The sequence below is a fragment of the Bombus huntii genome, chromosome 7 (assembly GCF_024542735.1).
Source record: "Bombus huntii isolate Logan2020A chromosome 7, iyBomHunt1.1, whole genome shotgun sequence".
NCBI lineage: Eukaryota > Metazoa > Arthropoda > Insecta > Hymenoptera > Apidae > Bombus > Bombus huntii.
In genome coordinates this window covers 2,214,233-2,233,837 of record NC_066244.1, presented here as the reverse complement: position 1 = coordinate 2,233,837, position 19,605 = coordinate 2,214,233, and the positions used below count along the sequence as shown (strand labels likewise).

At 48.8% G+C, this 19,605-nt stretch overlaps 1 protein-coding gene across 1 annotated transcript in view; it reads right to left on the bottom strand.

Annotated features, from left to right (window-relative positions):
• LOC126867746 (protein dachsous) overlaps positions 1 to 19,605 on the bottom strand; it is a 216,981-nt gene that overhangs the window by 27,590 nt on the left and 169,786 nt on the right. The window contains exons 2-3 of the mRNA XM_050622607.1: positions 16,731 to 16,911; positions 12,080 to 12,559 (exon numbers count right to left, since the gene is read on the bottom strand). Of these exons, the coding sequence (XP_050478564.1) occupies positions 12,080 to 12,559; positions 16,731 to 16,911 (661 nt within the window). The remainder of the gene's footprint in view (positions 1 to 12,079; positions 12,560 to 16,730; positions 16,912 to 19,605) is intronic.

Below are 19,605 nucleotides of genomic sequence, written 5' to 3'. Positions count from 1 at the left end.
ACGTCGCGCTATTATCCCACGCGACCCACTCGACTAAAAAGTAAGTAAGTTGTTTCGCGTACAGTTTCGTCGTTTCAATCCGAATTCTAATAAGCGTGTTTGAGAGGTCGAGAGCTGAGACAAATGAAATTAATACACGGTTACCGGTATACGTATGCGCGTGACTATGTAATATTTCTCAGAGACACGCACACACGTTACGCTCGTAAGCAGTAAGCGGTCGTTCAATCGGCTGGCGTGCAACGAACCACACCGCAACCACGGATCGATATCGATCTGGAGAAAAAGTATACACATGTGCGCGCGAGCGCACGCCAGAACGCTCGGCCGAAACTTATGCTTACCGGCACCCGATAGCCGTGTTATTAAAATTGCTGCAAACTCGTCCTCGCGCATGTAAATGTAGCTGGCGTACGTGCATGCTCGCTTCGAAGAATACCGACGCGAATTTGCGCGCGTAAATGTAAGCAGGTTTGTACGAAATTGTGTATCGTAAAGTGTAATTGTAAAATAGCGTATGGATGAGATCAGCGCTCGTACAAATACACGACGGAGGTCGCGTATTCGGCACCGACGCTGGTAGCGGAGAGACGTACACGCACATTTATATACCGTACCTACACTCTACACCCATCGGCATTCGGTACCTGTGTTATTAAACGTCCGCGTGATCTTTTTCCATCGAGTCTCGCTGCGAGAGGAGGATCCACCGATCACGTACTACTCTCCGTATATAATTACGATTTACTTCGCATCCCAATACGGCAGAATCATCCGCGTGTCCGAAGGGATCTCCGACACGATTTCGGACCACGTCCGAACCACTCGCATAATCGCCAGTGCGTTTTAAACGGCAATATAAACAAACGCGATCGTTTCATTCGCACCCATCTATTTATCGATAATCGTTAACTTATAATTGCGAGACCAACCCCGAAGGGACAGAGCGAAAATGAACCGATAAGAAGCGTTATCGCGATTTTACGCGACTTTCGAGTTATAACCATCCTGTGCGGGATCTACGCGAAAACCAAACCTGCTCCCTTCCTTCGATTATGAAATGAATAAATTGCAATCGGAGCGTGTCCGGTGGACGCAGTCGGTGGACGGGTTTTTCACCCGCGGTGCCGAGTCGAGAGGGCTTCGTCACCCCGGTTACACAGGCGTCCCTCCGGGGTGCCCACGTGGGTGTAACGAAGACAAATCGCTCGCGTATTTGATTAATTCGCGGAGATCGCTGATCCAGCGCGGTGCATTCGAGCTCTCGTGGCCCACGTCTGCTCCTCCTTCTTCTCCCTCTCCTCTTGCACCATCGCTTTCATCTCTACCCTCTTCTCTCGTTTTCCGTGCCTCCTTTACCCGTCTTTCCTCTGTTCGCTCCTCTTCCAGCGTTCGTCTCCGCGCTTCATGGATAGAATCGAGAGCGAGTTTTTGCAGCGATACCCGAGCCAGTCAAGAAACCCGTAACGTACTCATTACTGATTCTCGCCCTTTCGCGTCCTCTCGGCCAGTTGTTGGTGCGTTGCGTTGCGTCGCGTCGCTTCGCATCGCGACGAGTTCAGCCATGCCCTCCGCGAAAGTACGTTTAACTCGACTTTTGCTTCCGGATAGGAAGGAAGGGTGGGTCGTTGACGTTACGATACAAAACGACTTTTGATCGCAGCGACCTCGACGGAAGGTCCTACGAGGTATTGAGTTCGATAATGTATGGCATTAAGGACGTGTATCTGATAGGTTTTCATAGTTTTTAATCGTTGGAACATAGATTCGACATTAGGTTGCTTCTAATCTCTCAATCTCCGCAATCATAAAGATCCATTAGCAATGCAAATTTAATCACCGACTTAATTACTACGACTGGACATTTCGTTGTTATTACTACACCGACAATTCCATCGACAACGGCCAATACTAAACGTTTGTTTGCCGAAATTCCGCCTTTAATAGATCTTCGAGGCTGTTAACGTCGGAGTAGAGAACGCGAGGGCCTCGATAGGAATAACGCGAGGGATCCGGAGGTTCCAGTCAATGGTTAAGCGATTGTTGCACGCCGGTCAATGGTGTACGTGTGCGTACGCGTGCGTACACGTGCGCGGTATGCCCGGAGTATATCTCTGTAACACCTTGTAGTCGTGCAACACCTCGTACCAGAACGTGCCCTCTAGCGTACCGACAATGCAAGCCGGTAGAAACTCGTCGAGAGCTTTTCGATTCAGAATAATCCTGCACGTTCACCATGCTTTCCTCTCTTATTTACAATCTATCCGTGTCTTCTACGCCCCGAGTTCCGTTTACCCGGCATCCTCCCTTCTATCCGGTGCGCTCGGTTTCTCTTGCTTTCTCAGCCTGCGTTCCTACGTGGTTGATTCTTTCTCTAACTTCGGTACGCGCGCGGTACGGTAAGCGCGGCGTGTACCTCGCGACCAACGTCGTGCCACAACCCTTTTTATCCTATCCTCTGATTCTCCGTATCTCCGTCGATTCCACCGTTCACGCCTCGTCCTCTCTCAGTCGCACAAATGGAATTCGTTTCTAGTTCCTTGACTCCCGTTCCCGTGCTCCTTTTCTTGTCCCTCTCGCTCTCTGTCCGGCTTTCTTGCGCGACGATAGCTCGATCCCGCTTCTGCTCGACTCTTTCTCACGTACAACACGAGCCGCTCGCTCTTCACTCTACTTCGCTTCTCTCGACTTGCCCGACTCTCGGTTGGAGAACGCTACGAGGACAAAAGTTGGCCCGCGACCGCGGGCGACGGTCGTAAGATCGCGGGATTACGACCATTTGTTTTTCGTCGGCCGGTACTCACCGTGGGTGACGCGCCGTCGCCACCCTTGTATAAACGAGCCGCCGTACGCCACTGGAATCGCAATAAAAACCGTCTAATTGATATCGAGCGTGGCACGGTTCGAGTAGCGTCGCATAGTTGCGCCGCATAATTGCACCGCATTCTCATCTAGAAGAAAAGCCAGCAGGCAAACGTTAGCTCGCATTAATAAACAGCGACGTTACGGCATGCGGTCAAGAAACCTCCTACCCCTTCTCTCCATTGGATCGTCCGACCATCGCGCGTAGATCGGCAATGTGTGGCAATGTGTGGCAATGCAAAAAACGATCGAGCCTACTGACGATTCTGCGTGGTCCTCACCAGCCATCTAGCTAGAGCTAGATTTTCACTCTCTTTAGCCAACTAATTTTCCCGCGGCTGTCATGCCCGTTCACGCTTGCGTTCGGCACGAAACCTAGTAATGCGTCTTTTTGCCTTTAATTCGAAACGGTGAACACTTGAAATCCTGCGATGACCGCGGGATACCTATAGTCGCGAAACTTTTTAGAATGCATCGACGAGTAACGCGAGTCTATTTATAGGCGTGGATCGCGGTTTTCTTGCGACAGTAGAAAAACCTCCGGAGCGCGTAGCAAAACGCGGGACAAGAAGCTTTCGTTTGGTTAATTAGAAACAGTGATTACCGACGGAATGCGGTGTGGGCTTCGTTCACTGTTTTAATCGGATCGCGAACGATTATACCATTTTCGTGGGGATGTTATATCTAACAGAGCACGAGTATAAGCACGGAAGATATTCTTCGCTAAGCATCACGTTTAATTGCCGGTCGATTGGTCAGAAAAGAAGGAAAAGAAGAAACGTAGACTAGGGAAAAAAAACCGGTGTACCGAGTTTCACAAGCAGGAACATTCCGGGTTAAGAAAACTCGCGATAAATTACAGACTGACGATTCGATCACGCCGTATAAGGACGCGCAAGTTCCCTTGCCTACGCTGCTGCTACAACGCTGTATACCTCACAGAGAGTTTCTCTTATTTTGCTAATTAGCTCGTAACGGGCCATCCCACTCGAGGTCGGTCGGTGGCTCGCTGGCTGGCTGGATCGCTTGCTCGGTCGTCTTCAGGGGCGGCACCATCGTCGCGGTAGCCCTCATCCACGTAAACGAGGTCCGCACCTTTACGACCGCCGAGGAAACCTTGTAATCGCCTCCGGTGAATACTTTGTCACCTCGTTCCTTCTTTTCTCTGGAACCCGCGTGGCCAGCCGTTCACCGACCGACCAACAGATCGGCCGGCCGATCGGCCACCGAATTACCAGCTATTTCGCTCCAAATAGGATCCCCCGGCCCCGAGGTATCTCGGTTTCGCGCTTGCGATTTTCGAGGCATCCCGCGGTCCATTTCGGAATGTTTCGAGTCTGGTCGGCAGCCAATAAAAGCCCGACCGTTTGCATAAATTGGTGGATTTTTAATTGGATGAGGTAGCCTCGGTAATAGCGACGATCGAGATAGGCGGGATCGCGCTTGACACCCAAGCGAAAACGATCGAATTCGTTAATTAGGGAATGGCGCGCGATCAAATTTGAGAAATACGTTTAACCTAGCGGCGCAGATAGCTCGAAATAGAGCGAAAACGTTTGTGCCACCGTTTTAATTGACTCTCTTTCACTGGTAATCCTTTTCCGTTGAACCACGAACCGGAACACGCTCGTGCTCAAGCTCATCGTCGCCGATTCCAACGCGAGAATCATAAAACTGTCCGTGGAAACTGTCCGCTCCCCTCTCTCTCATTCTCCCTCTCTCTCTCTCTTTCTCTGTTCCCTAAGCGATGATACGTGTCTCAAATTCCAAATGGGGTAGGTCTCGTAAAACAGATTTACGAAAATCGCTGGACGAACAAACCTCGTTCGACGATAGGGACGTGCCTCCACGAACCACCGACACTCTACTCCGTCTAACGAAAAACGGCCTCGTAATTAAATAATGATGATTAGCCATGAGTCGTGGTAGCGTCGAGCGACGCGACGAATGCGATGAAGAAACGATACCGTGGTAAAGGTATGCTTCGTTGACGGGGGTCCCGCGTCTTTTTCTCTCCTTCTCTCGCCTATCTTTCCAACGTGCCATCTTCCTTCGCTCTAAGCTCCTCGGGCCTTCTCTTTAACGCATCGACACCGTCCCTTCTGCGTCGCCATCTCCCTTCCATCTTCTTACAGCTACATCGACGTGTCTTGCCATACATATATATGTGATAACGTCTCGCGTTCCGCGTTTGATGCGCGGACTACGTTCGACATTTATTCGCGGTCGATCGCGCTGCCTTTGAATTTCTAAATTATTCAACAGATCCATTTACTTTCCTCCGAGGTGGGAAACGATTTTAGACTAAAGTAAACTGTCAACACGCAAATTTCGATACGACTATGTATACACGGATTCGCGCAAGTGCGCCTGTCTGGGATCTCAGTTGCACGCGGCAAGTACTTACGAGAGAGGACGGAGCGTGTTCGCGGCGCACAATAGCGCAAGAAATGCAAGCATCGAGAGACTGGTAAACAAACGAATAGAGCTCCATACACGCGTAAAACGTCTCGGTCTGCAGATGCAGCTAAATGGTTTGGCATGGCCGACGAATGTATACGAGGGGAAGAAGAAGAGAAGGTTTAGAAGCGGAGGGCGGCAAGAACGACAAGACAATGGACGGCGACAATAAGGTTGCGCAGCTTGCAACCAAACGAAAATAAAATGACGCTGGACATTAGCTACTGTTGCCTAGTAGCGTGCTATGTGCAGCACCAACTTTATACTGCCAACTATCTTAAGGTATAGATACGTTCGTTATATTCGTACGATCATTACGATTAGAAATTTTCGACAAATTGCTGGAACAGCTCGCTTCGTATCCTAAGTCTACCGGATCGAAATCGTTTACCTTTTCATCCTTCGGACCACCCCTTTCAACGATCTCATCTTGGATTATCCTGCGATAATTTCCCTCCCTGGAAACATCGAGGAGGCGAAGAGGCAAGGCAGAGGAAAAGGGGATCGAATCGGCGAAGGGTCGGAGAAAGAGCGAGAAAAAGATCTATGGATGTGCACGTGCATGTACTGAGATCGCATAGAGAGCCCACCGCTCTCTAGACCGTGAGATGGTAAACGGCGATAACGAGGCGCGAGATAAGAGTCGGGGAGGCGCATTATAGGCCCAGCGTGGCCAGAGAAGGGGAGCCGTTCTATCGCAGACCCTGTGCGTTGATCGCGCCTCGTAGCGCACCTCTATCTGGGCATCTATATGTTCGCACACACATTCGTTCAAACGACCGCGCACAGGGCCAAGCGCGAGGAAGCATTTACACATCCGACTTGTCCGCGCTTGCCGCTGCAAACCACAACCTCGGGATTTCTGCAACGCCCATCGACTTTTCACGAGCGGCTCGAGCTCGTCCCGATTCAAAACGATTCCCGTCACTCCATAACCACGCGTATGCACGATTCTTCCACCGGAGAGGATGTGCTTTTCCTGTCCCTAACCCGCCGAGTACCCGCGAACGATTTATATCGTGGATTTCCCTTGATGGGCTGGGCGAAAGAAGCATCGGAAAAGGCTTCAAAACGAGCTTGAACGTCGTGCTGTCTCGTGAGTTCGGAACTTTTCGAACAAGGTGTAAAACGAAGGGCAGAAGAAATTTGTCTATCAACTTCGAAGACAACGCTAGTTTTTCGAAGATTGAGCTCATCACCGCTCATATGCCTTATTTAATCGTTTGAGTCGCAAGCAGCGCGGTCGCGCTGTTTAGATTTTGTGTCGTTTTTGTGTGTTTTTGGACTCTACGAACGACTGACGGTATTTTGTATTTCATTGTTATCTTCTCAATAATTTTTATTGAACAAAACTTGAAATATTTATAAACTAATAATGCACATATATACTAATATAGATGTATTTCATAAAAATGGCAAATATGACGAGCGCTATTGCGCCGCTTGTTTCTCTTCATAATCGATTAAGACAAACGCTATCGCGCTGTTCAGGATTTTTCGAGCCTGTTTTTTCAAAGACTCCTGGGACTCAAACGGTTGAAATCGTTTCCCCGAACAAACACTCGATCGAACTTTCCCGTAATTCGTTGAAACGAATAGACGCGTCGAAAAATGGACGTAAATACGCTCGATCGGGTCGTGAGCCAGGATACGAACGTTCGATCATTCGCAACTGAGGCACGAGGTTGTTGTTGCTCGCCCGTTCAATATCGATTTACATCTGGCAATAAACAGCCGCTGTCGAAAATGATGTAAACGGATGCCGAACTAACCGAGATTAACATATGCGATCCAAACTGCCGCCCAGCCGCCTTTCCTCTGCATCCGTATATTCTTTTCTCTTCCCTTTTGTCCTCTTTGCCCAGCCACCATCTTCGCCGGCGAGGTCCTAATACGCGTTTCTTAATTCGACGCTGACCGGACGAATACCTGCGCTTGGATCATCGAGATTCGAACGAACGATCCCCGGGAATAGCTATCGTAGTCGTCCGAACATCGCTTCTTAATTAAGAGAAGTGGACGTGTTTCCATGTAAATTTGTTTTCGACGCATAAAATGTGTCCTCGAAATTGCGAAATATCGTGAATGCGAAAGTTTCGTCCGGAGCTTGGATGATTCTGTTATCCAGCTTTTCTTTCTGAATAACAGAACTAGGAAACCAAAGGCGGGAAGAAAATGAAATTCCAGGAACGGAATTACGCAAATCAGACTACGAACATTCGTCCTACCGTGGCAGAGACTCCGCTATCTTTCCATGCGGATCTCGTAGCTCGGTTTAGGTTGGGTCGGACGGTAACTCTCTTCTCGGGATGCAAAGTCGCAACGTACCGCTGCACCCCGGAGAAAAGACGATGCCTGCGCGAAATTTGCAAGTCCGGCGAAAGCACGACGCGCGGTACGGAGGAAGGGAAGATCCAAAGATCCGAGAGAAAAAGGAACGAAAGGTCCGACGAAAGAAGACGCGGAGAAAAGAGAGACAACGTATCGGCCGCTTCGCCATGCGGAATACTTCATCTCCGAGGAACGAGGAATCCTACTTTTTGCGACCTCCTCGTTTCGAACGTCGACAGATCCTTTATCTACGGCGGGTCTCGTGCCTTCACCGATACTTTTTCCTTTGGTTTCGGTCAGGCGTTCGCTACAAATTTCCTCCTCTCAGTTCGATTATCGGCGAAATTTCTCGAAAAGCGAACGATCTTTTATGAAACTTTGGTCGTAACAGCCGGATCAGTCCTCGAATTATATCTCTGTGTATCTTTATGGACACCTTTAAACGACGTCAGTGCCTGTTGATTTTTATATAGTGTCGTCGTTAAATTCGTTAAAGACTGACGATGTGCCGGTTGGATAAGATTAGAGCCGAGCCCGTGTCGTCATTTTCGAAAACTTGAAACCGCTTTTCCGAGGTCAAGAGACTTGGACAAAAACGACTGCACCGAATTTTATTCGATCTACTCCTCTTCGATTATCTCGGAACTCGAAATAACGTTACCACGATCCAGAACTAGATATTCGAATCTCGACGATATCGTAACAATTGACGTCGTCCGTGTTTCGCCAATCGGAGAACTCGAGATGGATCGGATCGAATCTGCGAGACGATCTACTTCGAAAGAAACGTAAAATGCGTCGGTGAAGCGGCACTATGAATATACAGCTCATACCGATCGCAGAGAATCGATGCGATTCAGCGATAGAAAAGGAACGAAAGTACGAGACAGAACACGTCTTTGGGTTCCTTTCGACGTTTCATGTCTTGCGAATCCCGGTTTCGCCCAATACCATCGAAAAGAAGCACAAAAGAGGAGAAGATATGGTACTAGGAGTCCTTAAAGTAAGCAGAGCGATGATATTTAAACCGTATGCAAAGAGTGCAGTTCCGTAACAGCAACTCTGAGGGAAGGAACAAGAAAGAGAGAGAAAGAGGGGAGCCTGGACAATAGCGACTTGCATTCGGTTCCTCGATATCCGATTCGCGACGATTTATGCGATCTCGACAACGACGGCAACGACGACAACGACGACAACGACGACAACAACGACGACAACAACGACAACAACGACGATAGCGACGACAACGACGACAACGACGACAACAACGACGACAACGACGACAACAACGACGACAACAACGACAACAACGACAACAACGACGATAGCGACGACAACGACGACAACGACGACAACGACGACAACGACGACAACAACGACGACAACAATGACGACAACAACGACGACAACAACGACAACAACAACGACAACAACGACGACAACAACGACGATAGCGACGACAACGACGACAACGACGACAACGACGACAACGACAACAACGACGACAACAACGACAACAACGACGATAGCGACGACGATGAGGACGGTTCACCTTCCCCTGCCGTTTCTCTGTCCTCTCCTCCTTCCTTTCTTCACTGTTTTGGTCTTTTTCGTGTCCTGCTCCGTCGTCTCGCACGAACCGATTCTCTCCGTTCCGCCTCCAACGCCCGGCCGCCAGTCGATATGCATTCTCCTGACAAGAATTCCAAGGTACGAAAACCACGAATGACCCGATCAAAAAATACAAGAGATTACGCCACGGTGAAATCCTCGAGTAATTCGATTTCGTTACCAGTACTTTCGATCAACGGATTAAATGAACCTTCTCCGCGTCCAAAGTACCTTACCAGATGGATTATGCAACTTCGTCTCAGAGCAATTCGCAATATCAACGATCGACCCGTATTTTAAAAGGAATCACGGTCCCTAAGAATCAACCGTCTCCCGAAACGTGCTGAATTTTAAGGCAGTTTCTGCGTAATCCAACCTTGGTCGCCAAGATCACCGAACTACACTCCTGTACAAAAGCGATCGAAAAGCCGAGAAAAGTTGGGAGCGGCCTCTCGTTCCGCGGATAAGATAAGACCGGTCCGTCTCTAGTCGACGCGATCACGGGCCGATGATTCTTTGCCACGTACCATAAACTCGGCCGTAAAATGAGGCGCGTTCCTCACTTTGTCGCCTGGTTTTATGGAAGGATCGTACACGGTTGTCGGTCCGTCCGTGGCCGAACCCTGCCCAATAAGGAGTTCGTCTACGTTGCTTTTAACGGCCTCTGCTTCATCGACGATCATGCGCCCCTATAATGACCGCACTATTTTTCGTATTTCCAGAAAGAAACCACCGTCCTTATCAGAACAGGTGCTCGTAAAGTGGCAATAACGTCTTCCGAGGCTGCCTTTCGCCAGCGATCTGATAACGCGATTCGATGTTCCATAATAAATACGAAATTAATGAATTCGACGTTAAAATATTCAAACAGTCACCGTGCTATAATTGTGCAAATGCATCGATAGAGAGCGAGTATGGCGAAAAGAAAGAAACAAACTCCCGAGTATCGTTCGGAAAAACGTGCTCTGTGTCGAAACAGGTGCCGCAAAAGGACAATGAGAATCAGCCGCGAGAACATTGAAGGAAACGCGGTCGAGCTCTCTCTTACAAAATGAATCGCACCTGTGTCGACGATCGCCGCTGCGTCGGCTCGTCCGACTTTAATCTGATAATCTGATTGGCTGCCGTGTGTCAAATATTGTGGGCCCGAGTGCCAGACCTCGATCTTCCGTGCGAACAGGTTCTCGCTCGGACGCGTGGCCGATTGGGAGCTGCACTCCGAAATCACCGGATCGATCGGATCGATACAGGAACAACCGAGTCACACCTCTCGTCGAACCCGAAACCTCTTTTGTATCGCGCTTCGCGACACTTGGCTCACGCGCGATCGCATTTTCCACGTCTCTTCGCGAATGACCGTCGTTGATTCGTTGAAAAAGACGAAAGGACAGACGAAACTGGTGTCACGCGGCGTTGTCCAATACACCCACGTTGATGGTGTGCGTAATTACGATCTATCAACGATCGCGATCGCACCAAAGTAAACGCAACGAATTCGAGAAACGAGCTGTTTACCGACGCGACCCGCCATAGGGATCGCTCGAACAGCGAAGAAGCAGAGATTTGCGACGAATCGGGTTCGTGCGTTCGCCGAGGACGGAATACCTTTCAACCTGCGATAGCGTATCCCATGTTCGGCCGGCCTCCTCGTTTCTCTGTTTCGATCGCGCGCCGAGGAATATGAACGTCGAGAAAGAGACAGCAGAACGCAAGATCGATCGAGAAACTTGGCGAAAGAAGAGATCGAAGCGGCAGAGAATGGGAGCGAAAGAGAGCAGCCAACGAAAGAAAGACAGTGAGCTACGACGTCGCGCCGGTCGACGAAGGAGGAACACATTCGAGGTTCGCGCATTGATATGCAACAGGCTGCATATGCGGGCCATGGCGGCCGAACAATACGACCACCGGTAAGGCACCATCGTGTAAACTATTCACCATTCTCGAACCTATAACGTAGCGAACCGTGCCGGTCGATACGCCACGAGACACTTTACACGGTGCATCGGTTATATGGCGCGGTGAGCGCAGGTCGTGACGCGCCGTATCTTGCATCGGATGTACCACCAGTGTGGAAACACGGATACGTACCTCTCCCGCCTTTACCTTTCCTCTCCTCCCTCACGCTCTTAACCCTTCGAGAATCGCGTCTGCACCGACCAACCCAAGCATCCGTCCGCGACCTTACCCTTATTCGCATCCTCTTCTCTTCTTCTTTCCTTCGCTCTTCCGCCTTTTCCTAGCTTCTTTCGTTTTTTTCTTTTATCCATCCGTGTTCGCTGGTCGCGAAGAAACGCGAAATTGTACGATACTTTTACTGAAGTTTGAACGAAACAGTTATCACGCTCCTGCACGATATCACTCATAATACTTCCCCGTATGATTTACATGTCGTCGGTTCCTCCGGTGGATACGAGAAAGAAGGACGCAAAGTAGTTGGCTCCGACCCTACCTGTTCTTATGCGACTCCGCTGACTATGGCTCTACATGCTTGCACGTACACCAACACGTGGGCGCTCGCTACGTCGCGTCACCGCCGTTTTCTCGTGACGCGACTATGCTAACGCAGTAACGCCGCGCGTGGAATACGTTTTCGATGTACTCGCCGCCAGCTACCGAGCAACGATCGTATATGTACCTTGCTTTCCTCAAACCCCGACCATTAAACTCGGTATGCAACGCCTTTGCGCGAACCTTCTTCGCCGGAAATCGATAATACCGCGACAACACGGGGGAAATATAAACGCTGCCGAATGATGAGCGAATGTGGGTACTCTCGGCTAAGTGGTCGCTAATGATTATGAGGTATCCAACTTACCTGACGACACAGGGGACGAAGCTCCGTCTTTCACGCCACCAACGATGCTGTTCTGAGGAACGGTCTCCTTAACGGTGATGGTGTAGCGTGGCTTCTCGCAGCTGGCGATTCTATGCCCGGGGGAGGATGTGGTGATCCGGACTTCGGCGTCGAACGTGCTCTTCAGGCCAGCCGCGTCCGTCGCCGTCACGTTCAACTGATGCAGCGGTGATCTCGAGAGTAAACTCGGTCTCGCGACTTGAAGTTCGCCGGTATTTCGATCGATGTGGAAAACACCAGCTTCGTTCCCGTTGGTGATCCGATATGCTACTTGACCGAAAAGACCCACGTCCAAGTCCGTAGCTACCAGCCTCAAAATCGGTCCCTGAATAGGACCGTCACTCTTCAGGGTGACGTTATACTTTCTGGGTTCGAAGATCGGACGGTTGTCGTTAACGTCCGTTACTTGCACCCTCACGATAGCTACGGTACTGAGGCCCCCTGCGACAGTATAAATAATCAAAATTAGACAGAACCTATCGTCTAGATAGTATAAATGGAAAGGGACAAGCATCAAAGGTTAACAGTTGGGAAGCACTGTACGTAGAACTTGTCAAGCGCAAAGACCAGAAGTACAAACCCGAGCGATTATGCTTATTTCAATCTCTGGTAAAATCCTCTTATCGAGCCAAATAATGTCGAGGTATTAGCCGGCGTAGAGAACGAATCTACGGGGACGCTTGGAGCCGGTCGACATAAATCACAACAGCGTGCCCCGTACCATTGCCTTTTTTCGGAGCCAATCAGCCTCCTACCTCCTTTCTTCCTACCTACTTCTTCTACTTACTTCGCCTCTCTTTCTTCGCTGTTTCCTTCTTTTTCTCTCGCGTACTTCGAAGTTCATTCCTTCCGTTTTTCTCTTTCGCTTCCTTCTCCAACGATCTTCGTCGCTCTCTTTCTTTTTCTCTCGCGCGCGTTATTCGGAGAAGCGTGCGTGCGCGTGTCGAGGGCCAGAGTTCTTACCCTCGGTGCAGGGCAACGCGTTCGCCGCAATATTTCAAGCGAAAGGAATTTCTCGGGGTGCTCAAATGGTCCTAGCGATGTGCCAACCGCTTCGCCGTTCCTCTACTCTGATTGTTCTGTTTTTTGAGCAATTATACGAGCGAACCGATCGATCAATAATACCGGGTGTACGCGTTCCCTGTTCGCTCCGTTAGCTGCAACTGCGTCCGTTCTGCTGTTTCGAAGTCGAAGCGGATCAAAAACAATGGAAAGAAAGTCGGTTGCGAGATGATAATTCGTTTGCCTGCTAAAGTATCGCCTCTCTCGGTATAGGAGTGATATACGATCTGACGGAAAGTAATAACGCTCCCTCGATCGCTATCCGTAAATCACGTTATTCGTCGAAGCCTAATCGCATACAGCGTTCCTCCTGCCTTTCGTCGAGTATGACCACGACCACGATTACGACAATGATTGCGACTAGGGATTAATTAATCGACGGTGGCACGAGGGCGAAAAGGCGCGAACGCGAGAACGCGGGCTCCTGGTTGGTCAAGCTGATTTAGGCGAACCCCGACGCAAGTGTTAATATTAAAGACAGTATGTAAAACGGGTAATCCGATGTTTAAACGGTTTACACCCGTAACTCATAGTAATATATGGACTCGACCGTACGGAGCTCGGAGCGCAGCGAGATTTATAGGTACGAGTGTCATTGGAGTCATGCGTCAAGGGCCAGTCCCCTCCGTTCTCTGTACTCCTCGCTCCACCATTATCCTCCCGCTCCTTCTTCTTCTTCTTCTTCTTCATCTTCTCCTTCTTCTCCTCCTCCTCCTCCTCCTCCCCCTTCTCCTCATTCTCCAAACCTTCCTTTCTATCCTTTTCTTGCCATCCTTTTCCATCTTTTTCCGTCCTTTTCCATTCCTTCGTTCGGAGCCGCGACGACCGAAAAGAACGACGAAGCCTTCCACCGTCTCTCGGCACCGTGGCATCTTCTGCACGACTTCGAGGTATCGAAATGCCGATCTTCGGGCCCCTGCCACTCGGCCACGCGAATTCCCTCGCCAAGAAATGTACCCCTAATTTCTCTATCGACCAACTCCCTTTCTCTTCTCTCGTCTCTCGTCTTTCGCTCTCTTCGCCTTCCACCGTTCGAAACGTTCCTTCGACATTCCATGCGAATCCGAACTTCGAAGATCGATCAAATTAACGATCGAATAAAACCGAATATCCAGAAGCGAATGGCTGCGTGTCGTCGAGAGACTCTGCTTCCTGGACATAGATCAACGACACTCTAACGCGTATTCCGATACCTCATGTCTGCTACACCGATCCTTTTAATTTTGCGCGGTCGAACGTCGACCGACGAATCCTTTTCGAGGTTCATGCGGCGGAGGATATAGTGCCTCCGAAAGATTTATGCGGCCGATGCTTGCCAGGGGTGCTCAACCGACATGCGCCAACAAAGTTGCGTAATAGTCGTCTTACGCGACGAGTAAAGAAAATTACAAAATCCGATGTGTCTTCGCGGAACTGCATGGGTCGACTATCGACTTTTTGAATCTTTCGCGCATCAAGGAGCACGAAGTTGTTCGAGCGGTCGCGGCACGAAATGCGAAAACGGGAAACATGACAAGGACGATGGCTGCCGGTGGGAGTCGAGGGGCAGAAATTTATGACGGCGGTGTCAATAAAGTCACCGCCGCGCTGGTGTTGTTCCGGCTTTCAGGAAGTTTCTGTAACCGTGGCCTCGCCTTTCTTTGCATTTCTGTTGGTTGATCGTAGGACGTGCATCAAGATGCGCAAACCATTTCGCATGTACGCCACGTAATGCACAATTTCCAGAAAGCCAGATAACATCGAGTCCGGCAACTCTTTCGTCAAGATCGCGATGCCTGGAACTCAAATCTTAAGATATTATCCAGTCGTTCGTCGTATTGTTCAGAGATGAACACACGCATCTTGTCTCGTTTTAAATAAACGGGAGAAAGAAACGAGGAAAAGAATTACTTTTAACAAAATCATAAAGATGCCTCGCGCACCGGCGTGGCCCTTGCTTTTTAAACTCCTAGGGTCGATTTTTACGTTCATTATCCGAAGAACGTTATCCAGCAACCCCCGAGGGGCCGGCGCGGCGGCGTCTACGTACGTATCTAGCCGCGGCTTGTCCTATAGGAGAACAAAGTGACTCGCACGAGGAAGTATATGTACACGTGTTACCCAACCGTTCGCGGATCTCTATCACGATTCATAGCAAGACTGCGCAAATAATAATTATCGGTGCAGCTCTGCCGTTTTCCGACACCATTAACGCAATAATGCACGGCGTTTTGATTATCATCCTTCTTATCAACAGATACTTATCCACGATTGCTTTTCTCTCTTGGACCACGGTAGTCATCGACCTGAACTCGAATGTAAATCGACAAATCGACAAATGAAATCGAATGTAAATGTCCAAATGACAAAATCGTGCCAGACTAATCGTGAGTAGCGTAAGCGATTTTTGGTATTACAAATACAGATATGAGATTTGAGCAAGATTTGAGCAATGGTCGCGTGTTCGCAGGCTAGTTCGCGCGACTAACACCTCGCTGTTAATTTCGTGCTTTTCGTAATCGCGTATCTTGAGACGCAGCATAGTCGAAGCACATTGACTTGCACTGGCTTGCCGTTGCAACGTCTCGAGTCGTCAGCAGGTGGTATAAATCACGCGAAGCTGGCTCGCGTGGTAAGTTGGGTCCCGTGGTTGGCCCGCACGCTGCTCTCCCATCATATCCGAGCGGTACTATTGTGCCGATGGTGCTTGTGAGAGTCTGGTAGCACGTCGAACAATCGTATCGATAACGAGCGACAATTATGGACGAGAGTTCTCCTGTTTGCAAAACGGTATACAGCCAGCAATAGAGCTCTCTTTGCTTCTATTCCTTCGTTCTCTCTTTCCTTTCCTTTCGTTCGCACACGATCCGTGTTCGCTTTCCTCCTTTTCTTTCATTTTTCTTTTGCTCTCTAATTTGCCTATTAATTCGACGTTTCTTGATTGCTAGCCATTCCCTCTCTATCTCTATTATCTTCTTAAACGCATCTCCTACGAATCTGAATCGCCCGAGAACCTGCTATCTGTTGTAAGGTCAATGTCGGTGTTTCAACGGATCAATGGACTTCAGTCATTGTCCTCGCTCGTAAGGATAACTTGGAAGGAAGGAGGCTGTTGAAAATGGGCACACCGTACACCGACGACATAAATCATACACCCCATTACAGGGCTGCTAGATCTTGGCACAGCGATAGCTCGCCCTTTCCTTGTTCCACCAGCGTGCAGCTCCCGTAGCTGCTTCTTTTCTTCCTGATGCCACGTTTCCACCGTGTGTCGCGCACATCGTTGCCCTCTCTTCTTCATTTTCGTTTCTGCGTTGTACCTCCTCTATGAGGTCGCGATAAGGCCGGGGAAACGCATTGTTCACGCGGTTCTTCCTTACGTACTCTTATTCTGGTCACGGAAGATTCGTTAAGAAACGCCAATGCTAATAGAACGACGTATCGGATAAAAGTTACGAGACGCCTCGGCAAAGGCTGCGACAACGTGATAGAAAATACAAAGTTTGTTCCTTGTCGTAAAATAATTGTACCGCATAACTCTATGGAGAGTGGTTAGACGAGTGGTACGTACCTCTGTCCGTAGCGATGACGGGAATCTCCAGATAGGGAGCTGTTTCCCTGTCCAACGGTGTTCTGACGCAAATGTCTCCGGTATCGCTGCGTACCATCAACTGTTCGCTTTCCATTCTTCCCGCGGCTAACGTGTAATTTACCATGGCGTTCACGCCGCAATCCGGATCCGTAGCTTGTACCTGAAAAAATCAACGTATTCAAATTAATTGAATGCTGACAAACAGTTGCATCATGTCGACAAATTGTACGGTCGCAAACGTATTCGAAGTAATACATATCGCAGTGTTTTTAAAGTATGACATTCGAAGAAACGTCATCGAGGTGGCCCGTTTGTAATATCAAACGAGATGATTAATTTGCGAGTGGTCCGTTTGCTTTTTCTCTACTGGAAAAGTTACGGGGACACGTTACAACGACGCATGTGGAGGCGTTGACAGACGCTTGCGTGCTTCCAGCACATGTTATTTATACGGACGTGTATTGCCACCTTTTACCCTCGATGGATTACAAGTACGATGTTTCGTAATGTCCCTTACGAAAATGTACCGGTATGCGTCTCAATGCAACGTATTCTTTTCCGAACGAACGCGCCATTTTGATAGGTCAGATGAAACTATTACTTTTACAGCCAAACGGAACTATTCCATAAACCTTAAATTCATCACCGACGAGCAAAAATGCGAGTATCGCAAGTACCATGTGACCGATTACATCGAGTCGATCGACAGGTAGGTAATTGACATTGCGATCGTTTGGTCGCGGGTTAACTCGTCTAGAGAGAAGAGAAAACTCGTAAATTTATCAACGTGGAACGTAATTTGCAGGATGGTAGTCGTGGTGTGTGCCAACCGTCGGGAACTCGAAGTAGAAGAAATCGAGACGCGAGTCCCGGATGGTGGTAATGAACCCTTTATCCCAGCCGGAGATGCTTTAATGACAGTTTAAAGTTTCTTCTCGCGTTCGAGGTATCGCACCGACCATCTAGCCGTGATCCGAGTGTTCCCCGGTGAAATCGTTCCGGCCATGTTCGACGAGAATGTGGAATCCCGAGATTCGATTGCGATTACATCTCGATGATCGATTACTTCGTTACGTGCTTACGGCCGATTCGTCGCTACCGATCGTTCTTAACATTTTCAAAGGTAAATAACAACGAAAACCGTAACATCGTTCGTCGCATAGGTGTCGTAATTAGGTATCAAGACCCCATTGAAAATTCTATCCGACTGTTCACGCGTTTTCCGCGACGAACGAGCGAGGAACCGAGGAAGATGCCTACCAAGGTACATAGCTATTACAGAAAGATTCCAACGGAGAGGGAGAGAGGCGAGTTTCCATCGAGATAGACGAAGGAAGATGAAAAGGAAGCAACGAAGATCCGAGCGAAAGCAGGAGAAAGAGAGACAGTAGATAATAAAGCAGGAGTCCACGAAGAATGATTTACTGGCAGCCGGTAGAATAACTTTCCCGCCAACACTGTTGCCACCTTAAAGAGGCATTGCATGGTTTCTGCAACTCGCCGAGCGAATAACACGAGAACAACGCAAAGACTAAGAGAAAAAAAGGAGGAAAGCAAGATAAAGCTGAAAAAAGGCGACAAAGAAAATTGCTGACTCATTTTAAAGGATCTCTTCCCTAGTCAAGAATCGCCCTCCTGTCGACGCGACGTAGCAATTTGAAAAATTCAAAAGGAAAGAAAGAAAAAGTGGAACGACAAGTTTCACTTTCGTTCCAGCGATCATGCTAATGAATTATTACCGAGCATTATCAGGATAATATTACCGACTAATTCTACGCAGAACCACTTTCGCTCCTCACCATCGACTTCCTGTCGGAAATCTCGTCTCTAATGCGTCTTCGTTAATCTTTCGTATTAGTTGCCGCTTAATCTCACGTTGACGTCACCTGTTCGGTAAACAAGCAGTTACGGTTCGCGAATGATGTTATCGAAAGCATTTCTCTCCACAGAATTATTAAAGCTGGCACGTGATACGTCTGACTAGGTATCTTGTTACGACTACGATGTTCACAATTTTCTCCACTAATCTAATAACTTGCGATCGCGTACGACGATAATTTCACTTTCTATCAACAGATTGATTCCTATTCGTTTGTTTTACGCCGCACTAGTTTCGCGCCCCTCTCCCATCCTTCTTCAAACACATTTGTATAATTTTCCAATTTAGATTTGCATTTCTAAATTGCATTCTCCTGCTTCCTATTTCACGATACATATCAGGTAATCCCGACTCCGCGCGAATTATTCTTTAGTTAATGCAATCATCCTTACCGTTCCTCTTCGTCCCCGTTTCGAACTCGAAAGAAACGCAGACCGAATCAATATACTATATATTCGCTCGCGCTTTTGGCTAATTCCACGCGATGCGACGCTCGGCTAGGGAGCCGGCAGAGGGTCGAGAAAGAAGAAAGAGAGCTGTATTAAATCGCGAGCAGTTTTATCCGTTATTTCCGTGCTCGGCGAATGTATACCAGCCGATGCATTGTTCCGCTGGTTTTGTTGCGCACCGACCTTGCCGGGAATATCGATTTCAATCGGGGTGTATACGGAATACAATCCACCGTGGGTTTCCTTCGAAAAGGCCGAGCATCGTGCAGCCATAGTTCGCTGAATACCAGCGCGCACGAACGAAATACCCCGCACCCTTGCCTTGCGAGGAGAATCGAGTTCTCGTACTTTTAAAAAGTTTCTGCTGGACACAAAGGCATCCGATAAATGGAAAGGAAGGGATTCTATCGAATTTCTAATGCCGCTTCCACGTGGCGATTTGTATACAGGAAAATTCACATCGGCGTTTCACGTTTCGTTTTTTAGACAATGAGGGAACGATTCTTGAAGTGGCAGTAGCGTCTTT